Consider the following 15,008-nt stretch of genomic DNA (forward strand, 5'->3'; position numbering starts at 1 on the left):
TGATGCTTTTGGGTACTTAACGTTGTGGCCACAGTCCATTATTTATTCAGAGGAATAAACAAGCACAGCAATCAAACATTATAGAGCAGTGATGCTCATTGGCAAAGGTGTTACTTCAGCAGTCGTATGACTAACAGCAAATAACATAACATATAACATAACCAGGAAGTAGAAATATGTATTTTGTAAACAAACTTTTATTTCAGTGGATGTACACCTAATCAGTCATGGTTAACGAGTGTACATTTTGGTTAACAAGTACATTTGCATAACAGTATAAAATAGAACTGTGAATGGCACATCAGTGATGCCATGCGAGTACACAAAAGAATATTTTTGACATGAAAATGCCAAATTGACTACAGCTCATTTGGCCATGATCGAAAGTCTAGACAGTGGTGCCTTGACTTACGAATTTAATTCGCTCTGTGACCAGAATCATAACTCAAAATACCAAATTAAAATAAATGGAAATGCCCTTCGAGCCTCCCAAAATAAACAACAAAACATTTATTAAATTAAAAAAAACACCACTACTTACTGTATGTAATAACATAATAAAATAGAATGTAAAGAATTAAAGTTTGTTGATTATGATCTTATGCTTTACTGTAGTTCATTGTCCTGCTTCTGGGGTGCGTGTCTTGGCAACCAGGTGACAGTATAATACATAGAGATATACATTTTGATCTGTGGTAATATTAATCCTTTTTCAGAGACAATAAATATGCCTGTCAGCATTGTTGTATGCTTTCTGCAAGTGATGCCGCTGTTTGTGTTCCAATATAAATTGCTTTAAGCGTTACAACACTGCTACGTGGATGCTAGTTTATTAGCCTGTCTAAGGCGTTTCCCAGTATGTGTTAGCATGAAGCTAGCACACTAACGCAAAGTTATGTGGTTTAGTTAAATACACACAACATGTAATGGTCCTTGTTTTATGTTTAGCTTTACAGTAAACTTCAGCTGGCAGTGGCAATAAACCGGTTGAAACTGTCACCATCTTGCGCTTGAAATTAAACTTTTTACTCGCAAAACATCCATCCATCCATTTTCTGTGCCGCTTCTCCTCACTAGGGTCGCGGGCGTGCTGGAGCCTATCCCAGCTGTCATCGGGCAGGAGGCGGGGTACACCCTGAACTGGTTGCCAGCCAATCGCAGGGCACATACAAACAAACAACCATTCGCACTCACAGTCACACCTACGGGTAATTTAGAGTCTCCAATAAATGCAAAAAAAAAGGCCAATTGACAGTTCATATCTCAAAAAACGTAAGTGGGGTCAGTCGTAAGTCGATGTACCACTGTATTGTAAATAGAGACTTTTGCTAAACATGAGCTTTTTGTAGTGAAGACAGTGACGTCATACGCCTCATAAGTACCACTATAGTAGCAGCATGGTACTTAAACACCATCTGTGTTATTTTTATGATTATTATTACTGTATAGTTGCCTTAGACATTTTTGTGGATGGAAAAGGTGACAAAAAGACATGCTCATGCTCTAGTGTGTGACATGAACAGACGCAAACAACTTTCCACATGTAACAGTGGTCATAAAAGACCCACAATTGGCTATTATTAAGACTGAAGAGAAAACCTTTTGGTAAACGCGAGTGTGATCGTATCTGATCATCCGGCAGCCTGACAGATCATAATGTAAAGATAATGATGAAATCCACCAGTGAATTTTAATTCACTGTAAAGCCATGTAGAAAAGTACAACATAAAAAACATCTATTTATTTATTTTTTTTAAACTAAAGAGTCATGCACTGAAGGCAAGTAAGGCAAGACGGAAGGACAAATGAGGCATGGAGGTGCAGACACCTGGATCCTAAAAACTTTTGCAGATTGTATAGGGTGACAGCATTGTGTGTATGTGCGTGTTTAGTTTCACTCGTCTGATTTCATCTTCATCTGCGCCTGCATCTGAGCGATCATCTCTTGCATGCGTCTCAGCTAAAGGAAAGGGAAGAAAAAGAGCAACAATACAAGATGCTGATAACATGGAAAGGGAGAATACATTTAACATTTGGAAAATTACTGCATAAGTATGCATCCAGTCAAAGCTCCTGAGCTATCTACCGCCATCTTGTGGGAAGAAGGGGGAACTGCACAAGGTACTTATAGGATTTATTTCTCTCTCTCTCTCGCTCTCTCTCTCACACTTTTTACATTTTAAATATTTCATTAGGCATGAAAATTAAGCAGTTGAAATTAAATTGTTTATTCATTTTGGTTTTATAGTTTATTTTAAATATTTTTTTACTTATCATATAAAATTGCTTATGAAACCAAAGGTAAATGTCAACTATTACACACACATAAACAATGCAAAAGTATAAAAATAAGTAATAAAAATCTGTTATATACATTTTTTTTTTTTTTTTTTTTAAAGGTGACAGTGTCATTGGTAAAGCGGCAGATTAAAACAGGTAGTCAATGTATAATAAAAAAATAACAATAATAAAACGTATCTATTTACTATAGGAACAATTATAATTGCATTTGTAATGTTATCATTCAATTAAAACAAAAAACTGTATATAATGTAATGTATATTATTTACTTATTGAATTCATATATATATATATATATATGCACACACACACACACAGACAGCAATTAACAACTAATTCCAATTTATCCTTTTCATCCTCTTTTAAAAATGTAGCTTCAAGATAAATTTTGTTTGCTTCAAGTATTTAGCCCAATAGTCCTGTGGAATGCAAATACATATTTCATATCAAATCAAGTAAGTGCTTCATCCAAAATGCAGATTGATTAATTGGTGTGAATCAAGGACATGTGGTTTATATTGTTCTAACTTTCTTTGATGCATTTCAACAACAACAAAAAAACTATACAATAAAGCATCGGATTCCAAAAGGGCCATTGTCTATGCATTTCTTTTTTTCAAATGGAGGTCATTCCCACCATAAAAGTGGGCCAGGACATCCGGACAGGAAGTGAGGTCATATCCTGTTCGACGTGTATAATATTCTTTACAAACAGCCGTGATTGCACCGGGCTACTCACGATGGTAACACAAACAGGATCATCAAGCGCAATTAGGAAGCAGATCATTGCCAAACGACGTGCACGCTGCATGGGCCAAACGCATAAACATACATACCCAAGATAACAAACTATTGGATGTGTGTGTGTGTGTGTGTGTGTGTACCTCTGCCTCTTTCTGTAGCAGTATCTGGTCTTTATCCATCACATCCTCATCCACAGCTCTACAGGGAACCAAAGATTGCAGGATTAAATGTGGAAGAGAGTAGCTCCTCTGGGGTATTATTTGACATAAAAGCCTCTTACCTTCCTGCTCTCTTCAGCCTCTCTGAGCGGAAGTTCTCATAATGCAGGTCCTGGGTCACCTCCTGCAGGTCTTGCATGTGCGTCCTGCAACGAGGACACGACACATGCCATTTGGTCTTCAGACTCTGGGGGCTAAGTAGCGCTGGCTGCAAATTTCTGAAGCCGCTGGGAGAACCCTCAGGTCAGCTTCTCAGGACTCACACGAGCATGGTACGGAGCTTGAGGAAGTCATTGTGCTCTGGGTTTTCCACTTCCACGACTCCCCATGGGTACAGGCGACCGCGGATCTTCTTGCCCTTTACCTCGATCAGCTGGTTGGAGCCAATCACAGCAAAGGGAATGCTGGCCTGGGAAGTGAAGATAAAGGGTCATCTAAACCGAGACTATTGTGGAAAACTCAATCCATTTCAGTAGTTCAATTTGATCTATTTACTACAAGTAAAAAAAAAAAAAGTCATTGACGTATAGTGACAGGCAGAACAATTAAATGTTCTTCCACCTGATGGCAGAAGGTACAGTTAGTTGGCAAATTGACATGAGATCATGATAATGTCAGTATACAGCGGTAACTTTTGCGGTACGAAACGTTTCGCTTTGACTTGCGGCCAAAAGTTCAAGATATGACCGCTAGATGGCAGTAGCGAACTCAAATCAACAGCAGCAGTTTGCCATAGAGTGAACAATTCAAGCTGTTTATTGGCACACCCAGTTGAAGTTTACTGTCAAACTTACCATAAAACTTAGAATTACACATACCGCCATAGATAGGCAAATGAATAGCATCCATCTTGCGGAGTTATAAACCTTTAAGCAATGGACATTAAAACATCAACGGTGCAACCACAGATGTAGAAAGACAATATAACAACAGTCACAGGTGTATATTATTTATTTTCTGCAAAAATCGACTGATATTACGGAGTCAATTAGTTGTGAAACTTATCTTTTGGTGTCTGCATGTCTGTATTATACTGCCCCCTGGTGGCTAAGGCGTGCACACCAGAAGGGGCACAATGTGGGACTGGAACCGATTGATGGCATTGCCATTCCTTTCAATGGGGAAAGATGATTTGAGTGTTTTGAACAAACTAAATTTGTAAATCAAGGCACCACTCCATTTACCTTTAGTGACATTTTTGTTTGGTGGTGGTGTCTTGAGATTTTTTTTGTTTTATGTAAAATATGTACCTTGACTTAGGTTAGAAAACACTGAACTAGCTGAACCAACAGCATAGATGCTTCAAGACATTATTAATAGACAACCAACTCCACACAAATAGACACAATTCTTAATCAATTTATCATTATGTCTGTCCCTCCTTCGTATAGCTTTGTTCCAAATTAGAATTTTGCACCACACCAAAAGTTTGTCAGTTTCATGCGTCCAAAGCGAGGAGTTTTAGCATATTAGCCTCGCTAGTCCCTTTCACACTGCCTGGAAAAGTTGATATTGTTCCATCTTTTTTTCCACTGTCACTGTTCTATACAAATAAAGGGGACAGACACAGAATAGGGTTTAAGATTTTCCACTGAGAAATATCATTATTTCAGCATATACACATTTTTGTTCCGTGGTGTGCAGTGAGATTTTTCAAATGGAAAAGATGCCTTGGCTCAATAAAGGATGGTAAACGCTGATATAGACATTGAAAAATGTCAAGGTTTTTATTTTTTTATTTTGATTATCATCTTTTACAACGAACAAAATCCCCCCAAATCCACCATCTCAAGGAATTAGATTACATCAACAGTTAAAATGATTTTTAATATAGAAATTAGGTAGCAATTGGCCTTCTTAAAAGTATGTTGTGTGTTTATGACGCTCTATGAGTTTCACTTTTTGATGTGAACTACCGTATTAAATGAACTTTTCAACAATGTTGCAATTTATTGTGACGCACTTGTACATGTAGAGGTGTGTGAATGGACCTGAAGGTCAACAGTATCACCAGCAGGCGGAGACATAGTTAAAGCGTGGCCGCACTCACTTTGAGGACTCTGGTCTGCTCCTTGAACTCCTCATCCTCGTCCGAGTCTGCATCAGGTAGCTGATAAATTCGAATTCCGTGCTCAGCGATCTCGTCCAGAATCTGAAATGGAGAAAAAGGGTGAGCTGGCTGGGGTCATGACCCCTTAGCGAACGCTCCCTTTTTGAAGCCTCTGTGATCCTGAGCCAAAGCAGATGTGGAAACCTCCAAAAATGTTTCATAAAACTAATACTCTGAGGAGCACCTACACATCCACACTAAAACAGAAGTCTTTGTTTCAGGAACGCTGGCTCTCGTGGTGAAAATACAGCTGCAGTTGGGAGCCATAAACAGAGAAGGAGGAAGCCTCACGGACCAATAGGTGGGTGGGAGCACATATGCATGTTGTTGCGCCAACACACTAATTAAAATCCCTGTGGAGGACACAAGTGTGGAGACAGAAAGGGGGTGGCAGGTGAAAAATAAGTCGCCTGTGTGTGTGTTTCAAATATAAACCGAGTCATAAAGAGTCAAGTTCTCACAGTCTTCCATTCAAAGGCTATAGAGGGCCGAGACATGTTAAAACAAAGGAGCTTTCTTTCCCCTGACCATGGGACACATGTCAGTATTTATTATTCTAAACATCAAGGCAGCATTTGTCTTTTGTATTTCCAGGAGTGTATTGTATTGCTATGTAACGCAGCCAAAAAACGTCAAGCCTCGTTTTCCTGACTTTTGGGGCCACTTTCATGTCGGGGAGAGTATAAAGGGACAGCGGTGAGTCAGCTCCGATCCCGGGAAGTGAGAGCAGGTTTTCCTACTGAGTGCAGCTCCTGTTTGTACACTTGTTATGGCTAAAGCTTGTTTTCTCAGTGAGGCATATGTGCATCTCGTACGTGTGTGTGGGCGGGAGGGTCGGCTATTGTTGTGGTGCAGATGTAAAAACAAACATGCTTTGGAGAGCGTGACACAAGACCGGGGCTTCTTCTCAACGGCTCCAACATGGAAGGCGGACAAACAAGAATTTGGTTCAAGCAGCGACTGGACAGTTTCGTAAAGGTCTGCACTCAGTGAGAAAATAAACATGCTTCACACAATGGCAGGAAACAAAGAAACAAACAACAAACCTTCAGTACAGTAGTTCTATGGGGATTTGATTGGATTCATTGGTGCTCTTTTTGATATTTTTATCTACATTCCAAGACGTCGTTACATTCTAACAATTTGCCCCACACTTGATTATTATTTGTCCGAAACGAAAGAATGATGCAACAGAGGGAGCAGAGATGAGCTTATCTTTACATTTAAATATTCAGGGGGTCCTCAATTCCATTTCTACAGCGGCCTCTTAATCCTACGCCAGAACACGCCATCGTCTATCATTAACCTGAGTTCACGCAGTAGTAAAGTCATAATTATAGTACATATTTGTATGAGAAACCTCCAGGCCATAAATACCCTCATAAACCAAGGATCTCCTGTCATCAAATGAATGGCCTACTAATCAATCCCTAATCATCATCAAAATGTATGACAACACCATCTTACCCGTTTTTAGGTCACAATGTCGATGCATGAAGCTTCGCCCGTTCCTTCTTAGTGATTTTTTTTTTTTTTTTTTTGACACTTGATGTGGTATGCTTTGTAGCTGTTGGTTTCCTTCTCCATACTTTTCTCTTCCCATCATGATACAAGTTGACCTTGGTTTCATCTAACCAAAAACTGATTTTAGAAAAGACTATTAGAGACTTTTGAAGGTGTTTACTGGGTTCCCTGTTCTTGCATGTCGCAAGTATTGCAAAATTTACACTTTTCTTTTGTTCTTACTCTTTACTTTCCGTTTTCAGTGGCATCTTATCTAGACAGCAGTTGGGACTGACTTAAATGTGCCAAATAGTGAAATCAATTTTGCCTACAGTAAGTCAAGATGGCAACACACACTGATAAGAGCCATAGTTCAAATTCAGCATGACAGAAGATTTTTTTAAATGAATTTACCATGCCCATTTCCTATTCGTGGAAAAAAAGTCAATTTAAGAATGTCATGAAAGAAGACAAATAACCACTACTCTGCTCGATCTTGATCTACTTCCTATTGTTGCATTTTACCCATTGTGAAAAGCAGGTACTACCATCTACCATCTATAGTCCCTGCTCACCCAGGGTTCCAAGCATCCATATGATTGACATAAATCACCGCTGATTGCTCCTTTGTTGAGCAGATTCCTCATCACCTTGTCATTGTAGCCTTTGAGGAGACGCAGTTTAAAAATGACCAAACTAAACATGCACGCTAACATTAGCTTAGCCTCTACCTGTGCCTTTGCTCTGGATGCAGCAGTATAATCAACCTGGTCCATCACCAATTCACGAATCGCTATTCGCGAAACACCATTCGCAAAGTCACCTAGGTGAAATCATTTCTGTAGAACATAACTAAAAGTAGTCGCTAAACAAATGCACCTATTCACACCTGCCTGTGTATTTTTGTGCTCTCTCTAACACCCTAAGATGTCACCCAAATGCGGAGCTTCATCTAAACCTCCTGGATAAGTTTCGGCTGCAATATCCTGTCATTATGGATGCTGATTGCTGTACAGTAGGGAAAAAAAAAAAAAAACAGTGATATGGAAGATTGTAGAATATAGTTACGATGGTATAAAAATAAGAAAGTCATCGGAATGGAGTCTTCCTTGGCCATGTGGAATACGGACTGCAGAAAGAAGAACATCCCCCTCGGATGGGAAAAGAGAAATGGAGTGCACCAGCAGTTTTCTATGGAATAATGGGTGAAAAAAAACGTTTTACTGGCTGCTGATTTCAAAACTAGTTAATCAATTTTTTTGTGTATATGTAAATATATCAGGGAATCATACAGAAGTAAGCTATGATATAATGTATTGATTGACGTTGTGGCCCGCAACGAAAATTGGACATTTTAAACTCTTTTTACAGGCAATTGTAAAAAAAAAAAAAATAATAATAATAATAATAATTTAAAAAATGGTGTTGTTGGCTCCAAGTCTCGTAAATACTGGATGACTGTATCATCCACTTGGCAGCAGCGGTCTATTTTAAGGCTGCCCTCAGTCTCCTCTTGAAAACAATTCCTCTTCTCACTGTGGCCGACAGTAAATATAGGAGACCGTCGTTTCCTCCACCCTTGTGGATTGTTGTGTAAAAGCATACAAAGTGGCTAATTAATCAAGGCATGTTGGATGTTTAGTGCATCATCATTGCACAAACATGGGCTGTTGTCTACAGCAGATCTTGCTGAATCAAACTCTGCAATGTGGTTGTTTGCAGAATAATGATATGTGCTCAGCAACATGTGGCAACTCAAAAGGCGTGATACCTGTAATCATAAACAGGTGCCAGAATCACTCCCGCCCTTCCTCCAAACCCTTGTTGTCTCCTGCAGCTTTACTTAATCCCTCTTGGTTCACCACACTCTCCTCCTTGTAGTTGTGTATTTTTGTTGGCGCACAAAAGTTGGCACCGGGAGCCATCTTGATTTTATGACCACCCTGTGCAGCTACAAGACACCCCCCCCCCCCTCACTCCGAGCTGTTATGCTTGGCTATGCATCGCAACTCAGTGACGTCAAGGCAGCAAACAATGCCCCTCGAGAGTCAACCTCAATATTAATTAGAAAAGGAAGCCTGAGCTTCTGGTTAACACTGTAGCTTAATATGAAGCATTGTTTCTGGAAAAATATCCATTCAGGCATTATGAGAAATATTTGGGCGGGGGTTGATATTTTCCAGCTAGATGTAGTTTAAATCCAGTAGGATTCAGCCCAAAAAAATAGTTACCTGCTAACTATTCATAAAGCCAGACATGGGGTGGGGTTGCACAAGAGGTTAATAGCAAAACCTGTAATTATAATGGAAACTCATCATTAAAGTAATCAACCATTTAATCCTGCTGACCTGCAGAAGGAATAATATTTTGCTCCTTCTCACAAGATAAGGCTCAAAAACTCCGCTAACACCTTCTGAGGGATTACAAAAAGTTGACAATGTAACAAAGAAACGAGAGCAACAGGGGGTGTGACTGTGATAAACTGTGACCACACACACAACAACGCATAGTTGAAATCACCGTTGTTGAAGACAGAACCGAGCCTCTTCTGGCCTGGCCGACCACTGGGAACAATACTTGGAAGCAGAAATGAGCTCGGGAGCGCTCTGAGGAAATCAACAATGCTGAGTGAGAGAGCGCGCGCGAGTGAGAGCAAAATCCAACGAGAAAAGAAAAAAAAAAAAAAAGCACACTTGAAGAGGCGGAACTCCATCAAGCTTCACTAATTACTCTCTGTAAATGTACAGAAAAGCTCTCTTTCTGCCCCCAAATGCACTTGCTCCTGAGGAATGTGCACCACAAAAGAGGAAAGGACCAAGAAAAACATAGCCCACTGAGAAGAGCGACTAGAAGTAACATTTATGTAACCTCCAAGCTCTCTGCCAGCTTCTGCGGAGCCTCTGTGGGGACAAATGCTATGCATCACTTTGGAATGAACTTTATTAACATGTATCATCATGATAAAATCTACTTTTTTGACTCCATGCAGCGGTTATACTAGGGTAATGGTTTTGAGCTAGCAAAGAGAATAATGTGTAAATGAGATTCTTGTGGAAATTACAAACTAAGATATGAAAACTCAGAAATACACTGAAGCTAGAGAAAGAATGTTATATTTTTACGTGGATCACATTTCACTGATTCATATCAGTGGACAGACATTTGTATTGCATGCTGCGCTGCCCATGGAAAACATGAATAAGAATAAGAAGTCTTTTCCAGATCCTTGGTTTGCCATTTGTGTAGTCACATTTTACGTGCTCTCTTTATCTTGATAAAGATGGCGTCGAAGCCCTGAAAGTATGAACTGGTTTTAAGAAGGTATGTCGAAGGGATACATTTCGACTGAAAAACTAACATCTTTGTTGGGTGAGGAACTAAGTTTGGCCTGGGTTGTTAGTCGAAGTTAAAGACAGCACTTCTGGTGCTTTTTTTAATCTTTGTTTTTTTAATAAATTCATCTGTAAGTCATTTATTTTGAAAGATAATGTTGTAGATATCGCATCATGCATGTTGGGTTCATTGAACACTTAATTGTCCATAGGTGTAAATAGGAGTCTTAATGGTTGTTTGTTTATATGTGCCCAGTGATTGACTGACCACCAGTTCAGGGTGTACCCCCACTTCTTACTTAAAGAAAGGTGGAATAGGCTACAGCCCACCGGCGGTCATAATGAGGACAATTGGTCTAAAACGCATTCATTTATTTAAAAAGTTGTTTTTCCAAAGTTGGCGTTTTCTGTCCAATGCACAGGTGACGTTTAACAGAGTTTCACATTTAGATAAAAATGGTCCTGTGTGGTCAGTCCCTGAGATACACAACAAGTGTATGTCTGTAACCAGGAAACATTTGTCAAGCTAACTGTTGTCCCCGGGGAATCTGTCTGAGGATGAAGGCACCTCAACAATACCTGATGATGAACTAGGGGCCGCGTCTCTCACATAACTGGCTGCCATCTTAATCTCTGATCTCGGGTAATCTGGCGTCAAGTCTTGGGAAAAATAGTCAAGGGGAGGAGCCGTAGCACAAGTGATTTTTGCATCTCCCACCCTTCTGAGCTGCACACGCTGACATAAAGTGGCACTGTAAGAAACAATACCGCTGTGTGCACAGGATTAAAGATCCTTCACGCACATTCCACATAGATCCCATCAGGGTCTGAGGGACAGTACAGACTGGAACAGACCGGACCAGAACAGCTGGATTTGTTCTAATGGAAAGTACAGAGGGAGTCAGTGCCGCCTTGGTAACATCGAGGCATCACATGACTTAACAGTTATTAACATCCTCGCACACCTTATTCCCTCCCATTGTCTTGCTATCGGACTTAGTACTGTTAAGACCACCCATCGTTCCCTGTGATCAAAGTGCATGGAAGAGGAACAAATGTGCCATTGAAGTACTATTGTATTTAAGGTAGATTTAGAAAGGCGACAGTTTGAGGCATGCATTTTTCTACCACACATCACACTTTGTCGTTGGTCACCAAATCAAAAGGGTCTCTAGAGTAAAAAGAGACCCTGTGACGATTCTACAGGATGAAGGAAACTGTCACCAGAGAGTACATCATTGTGTGCTAAAGAGCAGCTTGCTTGATGAAGAAAAGTGCATATTTATTGTTTTAAATCACGGAGATTGAGCATGCCCTGGCACAATGACTGCGGCATGGCACAAAAATAAATATATCCGCGTGTTTGAAACAGTGGCAGGAAAAAGAGCCTGCATGGCCTCATACACTAAAAAAACACAAAGGAGGACTAGTCAGGCAAGGATGACGACTCATGAAGGCTGGCATTTAACACGCAGAATGAGACAGTTTAACTAAAAACTGAAAAAGTATGTTGTTTTGGCCTTTCGTTTGTACGACAACAGTGTTGTAGAGACTAAAATCTAGGGATGGGCTTAATAATTGATTGATCGTTAAGAATCCTGTTGATTGTTGATAACCATGTCTTGAACTGAAGCAAAATGAAGTGCACTAATTGGCTACAACCAGCAGAGGTGCTGCTGCTCAGTCTCAACTAGTTTGGCATCAAAGAAGAACTACATCAAATGATCAGCTCTGGGATGTTGAGCTACATCTACGAACTGGCACCTCCTCCATGCAAACTTAATCTTCTCTGAACGACACCAGCAGGAAAGGACTACCGGTAGTTCAAACATTCTGAGATTTTTCCTATACATTTTAAAATAATAGTTAAAAAAACAAAAACGTGATCAGTTATTTCCCCCAAGGTCGAGTAAGGCAAATTTGTCAAATGCCCATCCCTACATAAACTATATTTCTCCCAAAACTCAAATTGTCTAACACATGAGTATCACTTTGACAACATTGTCAACTGAATGTGAAACTTTTGAAAAATGCTATTATAAACAAATTTTGATCAGATGCTTTGTGTTTAAATGTCCCCTTAAAAAGTTGAAAATCACACCTGGTCTTTTCTAGCTCAATAGACCCCGCCACTGTTGAAATAGCTTTCAGATTCTGTTATTGTACTCGAAGAAAACACAGGCTGGTACGATCATCCAGGACAAAAATGTGTCCCTGCGGGGGCGTAGGATTTGTTCACACAGTAGCGCATGCTCGAGTGCTTTGGGGAGACGACATCGAGGCAGACAATGAGGGGAAAACCGTGACTGCGCCCCGGCCAGGGGTGAAATACAGCAGCTGAGTGGCCAAACGTGATGGAGGGAGGGAGGAGGCAGGGTACAGCGTGGAGGGGAGAAAGCCAGCGAGGATTTTTGGAGGGGAGGGGGGTCAAAAAAGGTGGCTAAGAGAAGAAAGGAGAAGGGATGAGGACATGGAATGGGAAAAGCTAGAATAGAGGAAACAGGAGGGAGCGGAGAGGAAAAAGAGCACCACTATTGTCTATTGCCAAAATGCTCATGCAGGATAAAAGGAGATGATTAAATTGTCTATCCCTCGCCAAACTTTGGTTTTGGGCAGTGATGTTCACAAAGAAAAAAGGCAAAAGATAAAGACCATGTTGGAGGTGTAACCTGTGACAAAAAAATCCAACAGGTTGGATTCTGATAAACACTAACAGTATGATTCACAAAACTTCACTTTTCACTGAAACGCTATTATATGAGGTGCAACCTTGCATCATCTTGGCTCCAGATTAATTTTTGAACCTTTCCGTCAAAAGGGTGTGACGTTGTTTCTTCCAAACGTTTGATGTTAGCGGAAACCCGAATGAGTAGCAAAAGTTGAAAATGACAAGTGAAGTGGCAAGCGATGAACACAAACGCTATGAAATCTTTAACGACTGCGTAAAGCTTCATACAGCTGTAAGGAAGCTGACTGGTTGAGCTGTCCATTAATTGCACTTGAAATTAAAAGAGTTGTCCTTTATTTCAACTGCCAAGATCACATTACTAAAAGATTCCTGGAGACGTGTAGTAAAAAGGTATACTAAAGTTTTGTGTCCCATCTAAACCAGATGTGCACTATCTTCTAGGTTAAGACAAGAACAAAAAGCAGTCAAGTGGGGTGAGACCCAAGCCCCTCACAGGATATGACTGCAATGTCCTAGACTGAGAGGATCAGCCTCTCAATATACCCTCCTCTGGGCAATTTATGAGCAGGAGACCACTGCGACCCCATCGAAGGAAACTGGCATTAGAACAGGCAGAGGAAGAAAAGCAAGAGGTAGATGAGGGGAAAGAGGGGCAATTTCAAGAGAGGAAACACGTGCGAGAAACAATCAATAGTGAGAAGAGGGAAACATTTACAATGGCAGCTTTTTCCCCCCCTGCTACGCGAGTCTAAGCTGTTTGAGGCAACAGGTTGTCTTATGATGTGATACATTGCAGGAAATGTATATTGTTTTGTACAAGCTGCTTCCCCTCGCTTTACCAAGAGAAAGTGCATACAGAGGTGGGGGGTCTCATTTACTGAGAGACAAATGCCCAGCAAAACAACAAATATTATGGGAGAAATTCTGCAGGTTATGCATCACCCTTCAAGGCTGTTGGCACTGGAAGCACCAAAGGAAGGCATGTTGCTTGACACTGTTCTACTGGACATTATGACAGGATGCACACGTGTACCCGTAAGAACCACTTCAGCTAATCTGATCCAAGAAACAAAACGCTATTTGATCAACTGAGAGACATTAATATGAGCAGGATTTTTCTTAGAGACAACCAATTTAAAAAAAAATTTTTTTTAGAAACAATATTTCTCTTAACAGGGCGGCACGGTGAACGACTGGTTAGAGCGTCTGCCTCACAGTTCTGAGGAGCGGGGTTCAATCCCCGGCCCCGCCTGTGTGGAGTTTGCATGTTCTCCCCCTGCCTGCGTGGGTTTTCTCACATGCCTAGTAGGTTAATGCATAGTAGGTTAATTGACAATTCTGAATTGCCCGTAGGTGTGAGTGCGAATGGTTGTTTGTTTGTATGTGCCCTGCGATTGGCTGGCAACCAGTTCAAAGTGTTCCCCGCCTCCTGCCCGATGATAGCTGGGATAGGCTCCAGCACGCCCGCCAAAAAATTGTAGAGGAAACTCTATCATGTGGTGTCCTACCCAATACCAGCCATAGCGACACCCCCGACTTGGAGGTGAACTACAGTACATTTTCAAAACTGCGCGCGTGGGTTGCGCTAGAGTATAAAGGCAAGTTGCGTGCTGGATAGCCGCAGTGATGTCAGCGCGGTCACCGCCCGTGCGAGTATAAAGAAGGCTTAAGTCCCCATATCGCAGATTTTCTGGTCATGTCTGCAGTGTAGGGTGCAGGCATGACCAATCGACTCACACTTAAGTCCAATTTACACAGTGACAATAGGCGGTAAAGAAAATTGATGGATTGATATAGATTTAAAACTACTGCATCGTCGCGTGTACACAAGTTACCAAGGAAAAATAGGAAGTTTACAACTCTAAAGGGTTGTGTTTAAAAAACAGTTACTCAGTTACATTACTCAGGACACTACAAAATGCACTTTTTGATGACAAGCAAAATAAAATCATAATTTTGAGGGGAAAATGCTGTTCTCTTTATACTCTTCATATAGATACCAAAAATGTACCAAACCGTGGCCCAAAAACTGAGGTATGGACCGTACCGTGGGTTACCTGTGCCGTCCCACCCCTGGTTTGTATCATTGTAAACTTGAGGACCACCTATTC

At 40.7% G+C, this 15,008-nt stretch overlaps 1 protein-coding gene across 2 annotated transcripts in view; it reads right to left on the reverse strand.

Annotated features, from left to right (window-relative positions):
* Positions 1-179: 179 nt before the first annotated feature.
* zgc:63587 (uncharacterized protein LOC393431 homolog) overlaps positions 180-15,008 on the reverse strand; it is a 28,440-nt gene continuing 13,611 nt past the window's right edge. For both annotated transcript variants that reach the window (XM_061767587.1, XM_061767588.1), the window contains 5 exons: positions 5,314-5,415; positions 3,527-3,672; positions 3,326-3,409; positions 3,186-3,243; positions 180-1,960 (listed from right to left, as the gene is read on the reverse strand). In XM_061767587.1, the coding sequence (XP_061623571.1) occupies positions 1,895-1,960; positions 3,186-3,243; positions 3,326-3,409; positions 3,527-3,672; positions 5,314-5,415 (456 nt within the window). In that variant the 3' untranslated portion in view covers positions 180-1,894. The remainder of the gene's footprint in view (positions 1,961-3,185; positions 3,244-3,325; positions 3,410-3,526; positions 3,673-5,313; positions 5,416-15,008) is intronic.

Source organism: Phyllopteryx taeniolatus, chromosome 3 (genome assembly GCF_024500385.1).
Source record: "Phyllopteryx taeniolatus isolate TA_2022b chromosome 3, UOR_Ptae_1.2, whole genome shotgun sequence".
In the NCBI taxonomy this organism is placed as follows: domain Eukaryota; kingdom Metazoa; phylum Chordata; class Actinopteri; order Syngnathiformes; family Syngnathidae; genus Phyllopteryx; species Phyllopteryx taeniolatus.